This window comes from Nyctereutes procyonoides, unplaced genomic scaffold (assembly GCF_905146905.1).
Source record: "Nyctereutes procyonoides isolate TBG_1078 unplaced genomic scaffold, NYPRO_anot_genome, whole genome shotgun sequence".
Classification (NCBI taxonomy): domain Eukaryota; kingdom Metazoa; phylum Chordata; class Mammalia; order Carnivora; family Canidae; genus Nyctereutes; species Nyctereutes procyonoides.
Genome location: NW_026575125.1, coordinates 63,383,814 through 63,399,124, shown reverse-complemented (window position 1 = coordinate 63,399,124; position 15,311 = coordinate 63,383,814). Strand labels below are relative to the sequence as shown.

General features: G+C 36.8%; 1 protein-coding gene across 1 annotated transcript in view; it reads left to right on the top strand.

Moving 5' to 3' along the window:
- The window catches only part of RPS6KA6 (ribosomal protein S6 kinase A6), a 169,877-nt gene that overhangs the window by 43,006 nt on the left and 111,560 nt on the right, over positions 1-15,311 (top strand). The window contains exon 3 of the mRNA XM_055337356.1: positions 11,848-11,964. Coding sequence (XP_055193331.1) covers positions 11,848-11,964 — 117 coding nt within the window. The remainder of the gene's footprint in view (positions 1-11,847; positions 11,965-15,311) is intronic.

Below are 15,311 nucleotides of genomic sequence, written 5' to 3'. Positions count from 1 at the left end.
AAATTCTTCTTTAATAAGATGTACAATGGAACAATCCACAAAAACAGGGACTGAATAGGTATCATGATGACACCAAACTCATATCTTTCAATAGTAACTCTGAATGTCAATGGACTTTACGACTCAATTAAAAGGCGCAGAGTTTCAGACTAGATAAAAAAGCAGGACCCATCTATTTGCTGCCTACAAGAGACTCATTTTAGACAAAAGGACACCTACAGCCTGAAAATAAAAGGTTGGAGAACCATTTACCATTCAAATGGTTCTCAAAAGAAAGCAGGGGTAGCCATCCTTATATCAGATAAACTAAAATTTACCCCGAAGACTGTAGTGAGAGATGAAGAGGGACACTCTATCATACTTAAAGGATCTATCCAAGAAGAGGACTTAACAATCCTGAATATATATGCCCCAAATATGGGAGCTGCCAAATATATCAATCAATTAATAACCAAAGTTAAGACATACTTAGATAATAATACGCTTATACTTGGTGACTTCAGTCTAGCAATCTAGTGCTCTCTACCCTTGATAGGTCTTCTATGCACAACATCTCCAAAGAAACAAGAGCTTTAAATGATACACTGGACCAGGTGGATTTCATAGATATCTACAGAACTTTATGTACAAACGGAACTGAATACACATTCTTCTCAAGTACACATGGAACTTTCTCCAGAATATATCACATACTTGGTCACATTTCAGGTCTGAACCCATACCAAAAGATTGGGATGGTCCCCTGCATATTATCAGACCATAATGCCTTGAAGTTAGAACTAAATCAAAAGAAGAAGTTTGGAAGGATTTCAAACACGTGGAGGTTAAGGACCATCTTGCTAAAAGATGAAAGGGTCAACCAGGAAATTAAGGAAGAATTGAAAAGGTTCATGGAAACTGATGAGAATGAAGATACAACCGTTCAAAATCTTTGGTATACAGCAAAAGCAGTCCTGAGGGGGAAATGCATTGCAATACAAGCATCCATCCAAAACCTGGAAAGAACTCAAATACAAAAGCTAACCTTACACGTAAAGGAGCTAGAGAAAAAAACAGCAAATAGATCTTACACCCAGCAGAAGAAGAGAGTTAATTAAGATTTGAGCAGAACTCAATGAAATAGAGACCAGAAGAACTGTGGAGCAGATCAACAAAACCAGGAGTTGGTTCTTTGAAAGAATTAATAAGATAGATAAACCATTAGCCAACCTTATTAAAAAGAAGAGAGAGAAGACTCAAATTAATAAAATCATGAATGAGAAAGGAGAGATCACTACCAACACCAAGGAAAAACAAACGATTTTAAAAACATATTATGAACAGCTCTACGCCAATAAATTAGGCAATCTAGAAGAAATGGACGCATTCCTGGAAAGCCACAAACTACCAAAACTGGAACTGGAAGAAATAGAAAACCTGAGCAAGCCAAAAACCATGGAGGAAATTGAAGCAGTCATCAAAAACCTCCCAAGACACAAAAGTCCAGGGCCAGATGGCTTCCCAGGTGAATTCTATCAAACGTTTAAAGAATAAACCATACCTATTCTACTAAAGCTGTTTGGAAACATAGAAAGAGATGGAGTACTTCCAAATTCATTCTATGAGGCCAGCATCACCTTAATTCCAAAACTAGACAAAGACCCCACCAAAAAGGAGAATTACAGACCAATATCCCTGATGAACATGGATGCAAAAATTCTCAACAAGATACTAGCCAATAGGATACAACGTTACATTAAGAAGATTATTCACCCTGAACAAGTCGTATTTATAACCCGGGATGCAAGGCTGGTTCAACACTCATAAAACAATCAATGTGATTCATCATCTCAGCAAGAGAAAAAACAAGAACTGTATGATCCTCTCATGAGATGCAGAGAAAGCATTTGACAAAATACAGCATCCGTTCCTGAACAAAACTCTTCAGAGTGTAGGGATAGAGGGAACATTCCTCAACATCTTAAAAGCCATCTACGAAAAGCCCACAGCAAATATCATTGTCAATGGGGAAGCACTGGGAGCCTTTCCCCTAAGATCAGGAACAAGACAGGGATGTCCACTCTCACCACTGGTATTCAACATAGTACTAGAAGTCCTAGCCTCAGCAATCAGACAACAAAAAGACATTAAAGGCATTCAAATTGGCAAGGAAGTCAAACTCTCCCTCTTCGTCTATTCTAAATAGAAAATATTCTAAATAGAAAATCCAATAGACTCCACCCCAAGATTGCTAGAACTCATACAGCAATTTGGCAGTGTGGCAGATACAAAATCAATGCCCAGAAGTCAGTGGCATTTCTCTACACTAACAATGAGACTGAAGAAAGAGAAATTAAGGAGTCAATCCCATTTACAATTGCACCCAAAAGCATAAGATACCTAGGAATAAACCTAACCAAAGAGGTAAAGGATCTATACCCTAAAAACTATAGAACACTTCTGAAGGAAATTGAGAAAGACACAAAGAGATGGAAAAATATTCCTCGCTCATGGATTGGAAGAATCAATATTGTGAAAATGTCAATGTTACCCACGGCGATTTACCCTTTTAATGCAATCCCTATCAAAATACCATGGACTTACTTCAGAGAATTGGAGGAAATTATTTTAAGATTTGTGTGCAATCAAAAAAGGCCTTGAATAGCCAGGCGAATTTTAAAAAAGGAAAACCATAGCCGGGGGCATCACAATGCCAGATTTCAGGTTGTACTACAAAGCTGTGGTCATCAAGACAGCGTGGTCCTGGCACAAAAACAGACACATAGATCATTGGAGCAGAATAGAGAATCCAGAAGTGGACCCTGAACTTTATGGTCACCAATATTCGACAAAGGAGGGAAGACTATCCACTGGAAGAAAGTCTCTTCAATAAAGTGTGCTGGGAAAATTGGACATACACATGCAGAAGTATGAAACTAGACCACTTTCTTTCACCATACGCAAGGATAAAATCAAAATGGATAAAAGATCTAAATGTGAGACAAGATTCCATCAAAATTCTAGAGGAGAACACAGGCAACACCCTTTTTGAACTTGGCCACAGCAACTTCTTGCAAGATACATCCATGAAGGCAAAAGAAAGAAAAGCAAAAAATGAACTATTGGGATTTCATCAAGACAAGAAGCTTTTGCACAGCAAAGGATACTGTCAACAAAACTAAAAGACAACCTACAGAATGAGAGAAGATATTTGCCAATGACCTATCAGATAAAGGGCTAGTTTCCAAGATCTATAAAGAACCTACTATACTCAACAGCAAAGAAACAAACAATCCTATCATGAAATGGGCAAAAGATATAAACAGAAATCTCACAGAAGACGACATAGAAATGGCCAACAAGCACATGAGAAAATGCTCTGCATTACTTGCCATCAGGGAAATACAAATCAAAACCTCAATGAGATACCACCTCACACCAGTGAGAATGGGGAAAATTAACAAGGCAGGAAATCACAAATGTTGGAGAGGATGTGGAGAAAAGGGAACCCTCTTAGACTGTTGGTGGGAATGTGACCTGTTGCAGCCACTCTGGAGAACTGTATGGAGGTTCTTCAAAGAGTTAAAAATAGATCTGCCCTACAATGCAGCAAATGCACTGCTGGGGATTTATCTCAAAGATACCGATGCAGTGAAATGCAGGACACCTGCACCCCAATGTTTATAGCAGCAATGTCCACAATAGCCAAACTGTGGAAGGAGCCTCGGTGTCCATCGGAAGATGAATGGATAAAGAAGATATGGTATATGTATACAATGGAATATTGCTCAACCATTAGAATTGACAAAATCCCACCATTTGCTTTGAGGTGGATGTAACTGGAGTGTATTATGCTGAGTGAAATAAGTCAATGGGAGAAGGACAAACAATATATGTTCTCATTCATTTGGGGAATATAAAAAATAGTGAAAAGAAATAAAGGAGAAAGGTGAAAAAATGAATGGGAACTATCAGAAAGGGAGAGAGAAAATTGAAGACTTGTAACTCTGGGAAACGAACTAGGGGTGGTCGAAGGGGAGTTGGGCGGAGGGGTGGGGGTGAATGTGTGACGGGCACTGAGGTGGGCACTTGATGGGATGAGCACTGGGTGTTATTCTATATTGGCAAATTGAGCACCAATAAAAATAAATTTATAAAAAAATTGTTAGAACTGATTTATGAATTCATCAAAATCACAGAATACAAAATCAAGTACATTTGCTTTTCTCTACACTAACAATGAAGAAGCAGAAAGAAAAATCAAGGAATCGATTCCCATTTACAATTGAACCAAAAAGCATAAGATACCAAGGAATAAACCTAACCAAACAGGTAAAAGAAAGGCATTCTGAATACTATAAATCCCTGATGAAAGAATTTGAAGATGACACGAAGAAAAGAAAAGAAATGAAGAAATGACATGAAGAAATGAAAAGACACTCCAGCCTTATTCATTGGAAGAATAAACCTTTTTAAAATGTCTTTACTACCCAAATCAATTGACATATTTACCCAAATCAATCTTTTCAAAATACCACCATTTTTCACAGATCTTGAACATTATTAACATTTGTATGAAACCACAAAAGACCCCAAGTGGCCATAACAATCTTGAAAAAGTAGAGTGAAACTGGAGGAAACACAATTCCGGATTTAAAGCTATATTACAAAACTGTAGTCATGAAGACAGTATGGTATTGGCACAAAAACAGACACATAGATCAATGGAACAGAATAGAAAACCCAGAAGTGGACCCACAACGATACCAATTCATGCTCAACAAACTGGGAAAGAATATCCAATGGAAAAACGACAGTCTTTTCAGCAAATGACATTGGGAAAACTGGATGGCCCCATGCAGAAGAATGAATCTGGACCACTTTCTGATACCATACACAAAAATAAATTCAAAATGGTTGAAAGACCTAAATGTGAGACTGGAAACCGTAAAAATCCTGAAGAATAACACAGGTAGTAACCACTTTGACATTGGCTACAAAGACTTCTTACTGGACATTCTCTTGAGGCAAGGGAAACAAGAGTAAAAATGAACTATTGATTTAAAAAAATGAACTATTGGGGGGATCCCTGGGTGGCTCAGCAGTTTAGCGCCTGCCTTCGGCCCAGGGCGCGATCCTGGAGTTCCGGGATCGAGTCCCACGTCGGGCTCCCAGCCTGGAACCTGCTTCTCCCTCCTCCTGTGTCTCTGCCTCTCTCTCTCTTTCTCTCTCCCTTTGTCTATCATAAATATATAAATAAATCTTAAAAAATGAACTACTGGGACTTCATCACAATAAAACTTCTGCACAGTGAAAGAAACAATCAACAAAACTAAAAGGCCGCCTGCAGAATTGGGGAAGATATTTGCAAATGACATATCTGATAAAGCATTATCCAAAATCTGTAAAGACATTATCACACTCAACACCCAAAAAGCAAATAATCCAGTTAATAAATGAGCAGTACACATTAATAGACTTTTTTCCAAAGAAGACTACAGATGGCTAATAAGCACATGAAACAATGCTCAGCGTCAGTCATCATCATGGAAAGACAAATCAAAACAATGAGATACCAACTTATCCCTGTCAGAATGGCTAAAATTAACAATACAGGAAACAAATTTTGGTGAGAATATGTAGAAAGGGAAACCCTTTCATCCTGTTGGTGGGATTGCAAAGTGGTGTAGCCACTCTGGAAAATAGCATGGTGGTTCCTCAAAAAGTTAAAATTATAGCTGCCACTGTACCAGCAATCACACTAATAGGTATTTATGCAATGGATACAAAAATACTATTTCAATGGGGCACGTGTATCCTGATTTTTATAGCAGCATTGTCAACAATAGGTAAGTTATGGAAAGATCCTGTGTGTCCATCAACTGATGATAGATAAAGAGGATGTCAGCTATAAAATGAATGATACTTGCCATTTGCTGTTATTTGGATGGTGGTAGAGTGTATTATGCTAAGTGAAAACAAAGATAGATAAATATCATATGATTTCACTCACACGTGGAATTTAAGAAACAACAGATGAAATAGAAGTAGAAGAAAAAAATAGAGGGAGGCACGCCATAAGAGACTTTTAACTAGAGAAAGCAAGCTGCGGGTTGATGAAGACAGGTGGGCAGGGGAATGGGCTAAATAGTTGATGGTTATTAAGAAGGGTACTCGTGATAAGCACTTGGTGTTATATGTAAGTGATGAATAATTAAATTCTGTTCCTGAAACCGTTATTACAATATGTGTTGACTAACTAGAATTTAAAGAAAAACTTGAAAAAATATAATGCACTATAAAAAACTACAGCTAATATGATAAAGGGAAAAGTTTTGCAATAGAAAAATAATTTCAAACCCTTGTACTATAGATATGCAAAACTCTTTGATAAACAATTACTGTTCATCTAAATATTGATGCCTAGTCAATAGTAGGTGCAGTTGTATGCTATACCAGAAGCAATGCAAAGATAAATAGAAAAAATAATTCAATAACTTCAATTTTATAGACATACTGTGTTTTTCTCAGTTCTCAGTTGACTCTGTCATGCAGGTCTGAAATAGGGCAAATTGTATTGCCATTTTATAGATGAGGGGACTAAAGAGCTGATCCTAGTAAATAGAATAATCCAAGCCAAGAGGGAACTAGTTTGCCACCCTTGTTTGATTTTCAGTCAATACAAATTTATACTATTTTCCTAGCCTAAATATTCTGTAATTACTTTCTAATAAGTACATTATTTGAGGCGTTTCGTTCACCCTGGTGGTGTTTTGACATTTACATTATTATTACTGTTAGCCTTCTTTCAAAGTATGCTGATACTTAGCTTGGTTTTCCTTCACCCTGGATTATTCACTGCATGCGAAGAGTACATCAAGCTGCTTTCCCAGATCTCTGCATGTACATTTTAATAAGTCTATAACTAAATGCTTTTGGAATTTCTCGGTGATCAAACTGTCCTATCTACCCAGAAATATAGCAAATGTTTGAACAGATGGATATTGCAATAATGTATAAAACCCATAAAATAATGCTGTAAAAATCTGTCTTCTTTATTTTCACTTTTTAGTTTTAATTCCAGTATAGTTAACATGCAGTGTTATATTAGGTTCAGGTGTACAATATAGTGACATTCAATTCTATACATCACCCCATGCTCATCATGACAAGTACACTCTATGTCCATCATCTATTTCACCTATCCCCCACCACCTTCCCTCTGATAACCATCAGTTCTTAATAATTAAGAGTCTGTTTATTGGCAAATCTCTTTCTTTTTTTCCCCCTTTACTCATTTATTTAGTTTCTTAAATTCCAAATATGGGTGACATCATATGATATTTGTCTTTCTCTGACTTACTTCTCTTAGCATTATACTCTCTTGGTCCATCCCTCTCGTTTTGACCTGTTTTCTGGAGGTATCTATGCTTATAGGAAGCAGTCATAATAATATCATATAGTATGATTTCCTAATAAATTGTCTTCAGTTTCTTTTTCTCATTAACAGCTGATTTCAAATCAGTTGTCAAAAGTTTGGGGCAGTAGTGTATTTTGCATTTTGTTTTATATTCTATCAGTATATTTTTCCAGTATTAACAGCATTGTTGGCTCCCTGAATTAAAAAGATGATCACAGATTATAGAGGTCAGAACATACTGTTTTGGTTGTGATTGAGCCTTCATAATTTTTGTATTTATCAACAATTACTATGATATTCCAACAAAAAAACTAACTCACCTTCATTCTCGCCTCAGATTTGTCATGTTGTTTTGGAAAGAACAGTGGTTCCTATTTCAAAGTTATTAAATCTTAATTTCACACTATTAGCTTTCTTTACAGATATCAACTATGATTAGGTACTATGTATAAGTTTGTTAGGGCTACCATAACTAAGTATCACAGACCAAGTAACTTATACGACAAATCTATTTTCTCACAATTCTGGAGGCTAGAAGTTCAAGAGCAAATTGTTAGCAAAGTTAATTTCTTCTGAGGTCTGTTTCCTTGCCTTATAGATGTCAGTCTTCTCCCTGTGCTTTTACATGCTTTTTCTTCTGTGTGTGTCTATGTCTTAATCTTCTCTTCTTAAAGGAACACCAGTCATATTTGATAAGGTTCATCCTAATGACCTTATTTTTTTAACACCCTGTCTCCAAATAGTCACATTCTGAGGTACTGGGGGTTAAGACTTCAGCACATGAATTTTGAGGGGAAATGATTCAGCCCATAACATACTGTATACGTTTTGTTTCATTAAGGGATGTGACATATCTGACAAAATTTGTTATCCTCAAGTCTACATTTTATCTCTGTATCCCAAGTAGGTAGCACAGTGTATGATACATAGCATGTGCTCCATGAATGTTGTTGATTTTTCTGAATGAGTGAGTAATTAAAGATAAAAGGCTGTGTGTATGGGAAGATTATGTGATACATCATGACTTTATTATACCAGGATAGAGAAAAGTATTTGAAGATGATTTACTCTTAGGAGAAAACAAATGGATTGTTGATTGGTACATTACTACCTTATTTCAGGCTAGAATGCTACCAGTCTCAAGATTTTTGGAATGGTGCAGAACCAGAAGAAAGTGAAGTAGAAGAAGGAAGGAGGGCTACAGATGACACAAAAATAATGTTTTAGTATTAAACATCAATAAATATAGCCTTGGAGATGCTAAGAAATGTTAGGCAGTAGACAAGAATGGGTTGGGGAGGAGATGAAATAAGAAAGATGAATATTGGAAATGATGACATAGAGAGTATCAGAGAATTTGACAGTAAAAAAAGAGGTAGTACATGCAAATTATAAAACACTTGTATAATAAGTAACCATGTATGTGTGTATATATGTGTATGACTATCTATATTTATATATCTATGTACCTGTATCTTAGAAGCACCTAAATACTACTTTTCAATCCTGAGCTCACTTATCTCACTCTAGTTCTACTGAACCATAATCTTTGAGGATGGAACTCAAACGTGTATTAAATAAATATTTATTTTACTAGTGATTTTTATTTGCAGCTAAGGCATTATAAGCTACTCTTTACTTAAATGCAACCTAGCTATAATTTAGTAACATAGTACATAGTAGTTGTTTGCTTAGGAACATATGTGTGTTTATTAGAGAAGACAGATGGCCAATCAGTAAGTTAATGTCAGCATTTTTTAAAAAGTACAGATTCTGGAGTCATTGTGCCCTTCATTTATATTGAGTACAACACAGTGTAATAAAAGTACTGACCATGGATAATCTTGAAAAATGTTTATTTATACTCCTCACACTCTGAAGAAAAAATGCTTATTTCATTAAATTTAGATATAAAATCAGTTCTGTTCAAAACTGACACAATTCCATTATATAGGATGAATTTCATATTTCCTTATTTCCTTTGTATATTAAAAAATTAACTCTGGGGGAAGCCTGGGTGGCTCACAGGTTTAGCTCCTGCCTTCAGCCCAGGGCATGATCCTGGAGACCCGGGACCGAGTCTGGCGTTGAGCTCCCTGCATGGAGTTTGCTTCTCCCTCTGCCTGTGTCTCTGTCTCTGTCTCTCTCTCTCTCTCTGTGTCTCTCATGAATAAATAAATTAAAATCTTTTAAAAAATTAACTCTGGATACCTATTTTCAGTTTTTATTAAAGACATTTAAAAATAATTTTACGTGTTTTTTTTACTATTTATCTTGAAAATCTTTCTTTTTACAAGTGAGAATAAGCTGATGATTGCCAGAGGGGAGGGAAGCTGGAGGATGGGTAAAATGAGTGAAATGAAGTGGGAGATACCGGCTTCCAGTTGAGGAATGAGTAAGTCACGGGAATAGGAGCTACAGCATTAAGAAGTATAGTCAATGGTAAAGTAATAGCATTGTATGGTGACAGTAGTTATACTTGTAGTGAGCATAGGATATCATATAGAATGGTTGAACCAATACCCTGTGTACCTGAAAGTAATGTAACATTGTGTGTCAACTATACATGAAACATAATAAATATTATATATTAAAATATATATTGTATATAATACTATCTATCCATATAAATTAAAACAACTTTTTCTTCATTCTCTATTTATGAAATTGTGTGGATTTCCGTGGCTGTCTCTTCCATAAAATCAAACAAGTATTATGCAAAGCCTTAGGAATGCAGAGATGAATGTGATAATACCTGCATTCAGGAAGCTCACAGTCTAGTGAGAGAGAAAGACAAGGTGATTTATTAGGACACAGAGTAACAATATTTTATGGTGGCTATCCCCTGGGAAAAGTGATCTTTCCTAATCTAGTAGCATTTCTCATGTTGGAAACTTTTTATGGTAATGCTGCCAAAAAATGAAAGACATATTACATTTTTAAAGGCTGGGCATCTGGATTTTAATTAAGAAAAGAGACATTGGGCAGACACTTTAATTTGGAAGACATTCTTAGCTTTGGTGAAACTAACTAGAGTATAATTGTTTCCTTGGTGACAGTAACTAAACAGTACAGTTGTTTCCTAGCTCTGAACATTTTTTTAAAAACTAATGTCATTATGACCCATGTTTATAATGATGGTCTTAAATGTCAGGTACTAAAATACTTAGGCATAAAAATGCTGTACTGTGTTCAACATAGAATCACAGACCTATGGGGAACCTTAAAGACCCATGTAGTGTAACTTGTTTGTCATGTGAGAACAGTGAAGTAGAGTAGGTTGTGATTTGGCTAAGGCCACTTGTCTTATGCATGGCAGAGCTAGGAGCAAATCTTAGTCTACTGACTCTTCTACCAGTGTTCTTTCAGGTGGAGAAAAATCCTAATACATGTTTTTATTATATGCTCTAAAGACCAGTAGTACATTCATAGTATGTAGTGAAAACTCAGTTAACCATAATATTTAGAGTATACAGTCTGATGTTGCTTTTGGTATACACATATTCTATTGCAAAGGTGCATATAGATAAGCCATATAGAATGGTAGCTGCAAAGCATATATATTTGCATTAAAAAGGTTTTCTTAAAAGATTTTATTTATTCATGAGAGACATACAGTGAGAGGCAGAGACACAGACCAGAGGGAGAAGCAGGCTCCTTGCAGGGAACCCGATGTGGGACTCGATCCAGGGACTGGGATCACACCCTGAGCCAGAGGCAGACCCTCAACCGCTGAGCCATCCAGGCATCCCTAAAAACAGTTTTTGACTTTTTTGGGGAAATTAACTCTCATAGCCACTTACAAGTCTGTTGAAATACCATCTTGGTGTATAACAAACATCCACAGACATACTTTTAGAGCTGATTCTTCATTTCTGGCTGATTAGTGGTTACTGATACCTAAAGCTAAAATTCCTCTCCCACCCTCATGACAGAGTGAATGTTTGACTAATTGTGTAACATGGAAGTTATTTTAGCTGCCAAGGAGTCTGGTTTACTTGGGATTATGCTCATGCCCACTTTGACCATAGTCAGTATTTATTAATCAATCAATTAATGCATGACTTGACTGAGAATATTCTTGGTATCCAGACCAGAATTTACATGGTGTTAAGAATTGCATGCTCAGGCACCCCTCCAGTGAGGGTCTTAAAACTATTAGTTGTTGATTTTTTTTCTTCTATCACTACCTATTTGGAAGGGAAACCTGAAGCAGAGATTTTATGTGCTTATGTTTATGTGTAATTATATAATAGAGGTGGTGGTGGTGGTCGATCTCTGTGTGAGAAAATAGGGAATTGAAATATATCAGTAGCCCATAAAACTCTGTGCTAAGGTGAAGGAGTTGGATAGTCAGTTATTTTCTGGTGTGATTTCTGGATCTAAATGGAGCTAATCATTAGATGTTGCAACTAGTTTTGAGAATTGTTTAGATTTTTTTTTTACAGGATGAAGGAGTTGTTAAAGAAATCCCTATTACTCATCATGTTAAGGAAGGATATGAGAAGGCAGATCCTGCACAGTTCGAGTTGCTCAAGGTGCTTGGTCAGGGATCCTTTGGAAAGGTAATAAATGCCTTATTCCACATTTTTTTTCCTCTTTTAAACATATAACAGAAAAAGTGTACACATAGAAATTTGGAAAATGTGCCATTTATAAATTTGTAAAAGAATACACACAAAGTTAACTCTCTAATTTTACTCCTTTTATTTCTGTGGTACTTTTAGTTCTATTTCTTTGTATTTCTCTATAATAAACAATGTTTTCCGGTACTGTGGGCTCACTCATTTCTTTGGGACAAAATAGAGCATGCTGTTTATTAGCTGCCTATATCAAAGTAGTTTGATTTTTTTAAAAAAAGTTTTCCCTTTAAAAATGCTGGCATAATCCACAGCTTGTTCTTTCTGAGTGATTTTATCTATATTTCTTAGCTCTATCACAAAAGTAATAATTATACACCAATTCATATATGAGTGCATGAATTCACTTATTATCATTAAAGAAGTGTGTGTACATTACAGCAGGGATAGGGACTGGGTGACGTATGGATGATGTGAAACTCCTAATCTCTAAGGACCTTAAGTTTCAAGATAGAGACATTGAGAAATTCATGATTAATTTCATTATCAAAATAATGAAATTCATTATTAAATCTGTTTATTAAGTGCTTAATGGTATGATTCTTAGAAGTGTGTAGGTCTGGTTCTTGACGTTGTACATCTAACATCTAAGAAGTGAAAGTTGAAGTTACTATACGCACAACAATAGATAACAGCCTTTAAGGAAACACTAGCAACAATTTAATGGGAGAAAGATAATGAGAAACTACTAATTTGAGGTGACTGAGATTTAGTTTAAAGGGAGAAAAGTAGGGCAACTGAGCAGTGACTTTTATGACCTGAATCATTTTTTGTATATATATTTTTAAAGAATTTATTTATTTATTCATGAGAGACAGAGAGAGAGAGAGAGAGTGAGAGAGAGAGAGAGAGAGAGAGAGAGAGAGAGAGAGAGGCAGAGACACAGGCAGAGGGAGAAGCAGGCTCTCTGCAGGAGCCCGATGTGGGATTCGATCCCAGATCTCAGAATCACACCCTGAGCCAAAAGCAGATGCTCTACCGCTGAGCCACCCAGGCATCCCTTTATTGTATATTTTTTATTGGAGTTCAATTAGCCAACATATAGTATAACACCCAGTCCTCATCATGTCCAGTGCCCCCGTCAGGGCCCGATACCCAGTTACCCCATTCCTCCACCCACCTCCCCTTCCACTACCACTTGTTCATTTCCCAGAGATACGAGTCTCTCATGCTCTGTCACCCTTTCTGATTTTTCCCATTTTCTCTCTTTTCCCCTATAATCCCTTTGACTATTTTTTATATTCCCCATATAAGTGAAACCATATGTTTGTCCTTCTCCAATTGACTTACTTCACTCAGCATAATACCCTCCAGTTCCATCCACATTGAAGCAAATGGTGGGTATTTGTTGTTTCTAATGGCTGAGTAATATTCCATTGTATACATATACCACATCTTCTTTATCCATTCACCTTTCAATGGACATTGAAGCTCCTTCCACACTTTGGCTATTGTGGACATTGTGGCTATAAACATTGGGGTGCAGGTGTCTCAGCTTTTCACTGCATCTGTATCTTTTGGGTAAATCCCCAGTAGTGCAATTGCTGGGTCATAGGGTAGCTCTATTTTTTAACTCTTTGAGGAACCTCCACACAGTTTTCCAGAGTGGCTGCGCCAGTTCACATTCCCACCAACATCCCCTTCTTCCACATCCTCTCCAACATTTGTTGTTTCCCATCTTGTAAGTTTTCACCATTCTTACTGGTGTGAGGTGGTATCTCATTGTGGTTTGATTTGTATTTCCCTGATGGCCAGTGATGTGGAGCATTTTCTCATGTGTTTGTTGGCTATGTCTATGTCTTCTTTGGTGAAATTATTGTTCATGTCTTTTGACCATTTCATGATTATATTGCTTATTTCTTGGGTGTTGAGTCTAATAAATTCTTTATAGCTCTTGGATACTAGCCCTTTATCTGATTTGCAAATATCTTCTCCCATTCTGTAGGTTGTCATTGAGTTTTGCTGACTGTTTCTTTTGCTGAGCAGAAGCTTTTTATCTTGATGAATTCCCAGTAGTTCATTTTTGCTTTTGTTTCCCTTGCCTTCATAGATGTATCTTGCAAGAAGTTGCTGTGGCCACGTTCAAAAAGAGTGTTGCCTGTGTTCTCCTCTAGGATTTTGATGGAATCTTGTCTCACATTTAGATCTTTCATCCATTGAGTTTATCTCTGTGTATAGTGTAAGAGAATGGTCTAGTTTCATTCTTCTGCATGTGGATATCCAATTTTCCCAGCACCATTTATTGAAGAGACTGTCTTTTTTTTCCAGTGGATAGTCTTTCCTGCTTTGTCGAATTTTAGTTGGCCATAGAGTTGAGTGTTGTGCCCAAGATTAGGTATCCAAGAAACCACCAAAAAGCCGACGCCAATGCAAATCCACGAGGGTTTATTTACAAGCTCGAGCTTGGGTCCAAGTTATACCCGACACAGCGGAGCAGGGACTTGGACCCCGAGGTGGGTTTCAGCTTAGTTTTATGGGCTGGTCTAGGGGACCTCCAGAAGGGATTGAGGAATTTCTCAAGTTCTGTTTACATTCTGATACGGGGCTTTCGAGGGCATTGAGCTCTGTTCTCATTCTAATATGGGACTTTCTAGGGCATTAAGCTGTAAATTTCAGCTCTTATTCACAGGGGCCTGGGATGGCTGTACTTGTGCTAATGCTGAACGTAAAGTGGAATGGCCTTAATTTTCTCGGCCTCCACGTTGAGGGCCCATTTCTGGGTTCTCTATTCTGTTCCATTGATCTATGTGTCTGTTTTTGTGCCAGTACCACACTGTCTTGATGACCACAGCTTCGTAGTACAACCTGAAATCTGGCATTGTGATGCCCCCAGATATGGTTTTCTTTTTTAAAATTCCCCTGGCTATTCGGGGTCTTTTCTGATTCCACACAAATCTTAAAATAATTTGTTCTAAGTCTCTGAAGAAAGTCCATTGTATTTTGATAGGGATTGCATTAAACGTGTAAATTGCCCTGGGTAACATTGACATTTTCACAATATTAATTCTGCCAATCCATGAGCATGGAATATTTTTCCATCTCTTTGTGTCTTCCTCAATTTCTTTCAGAAGTGTTCTATAGTTTTTAGGGTATAGATCCTTTACCTCTTTAGTTAGGTTTATTCCTAGGTATCTTATGCTTTTGGGTGCAATTGTAAATGGGATTGACTCCTTAATTTCTCTTTCTTCAGTCTCATTGTTAGTGTATAGGAATGCCATTGATTTCTGGGCATTGATTTTGTATCCTGCCACTCTACCAAATTGCTGTATGAG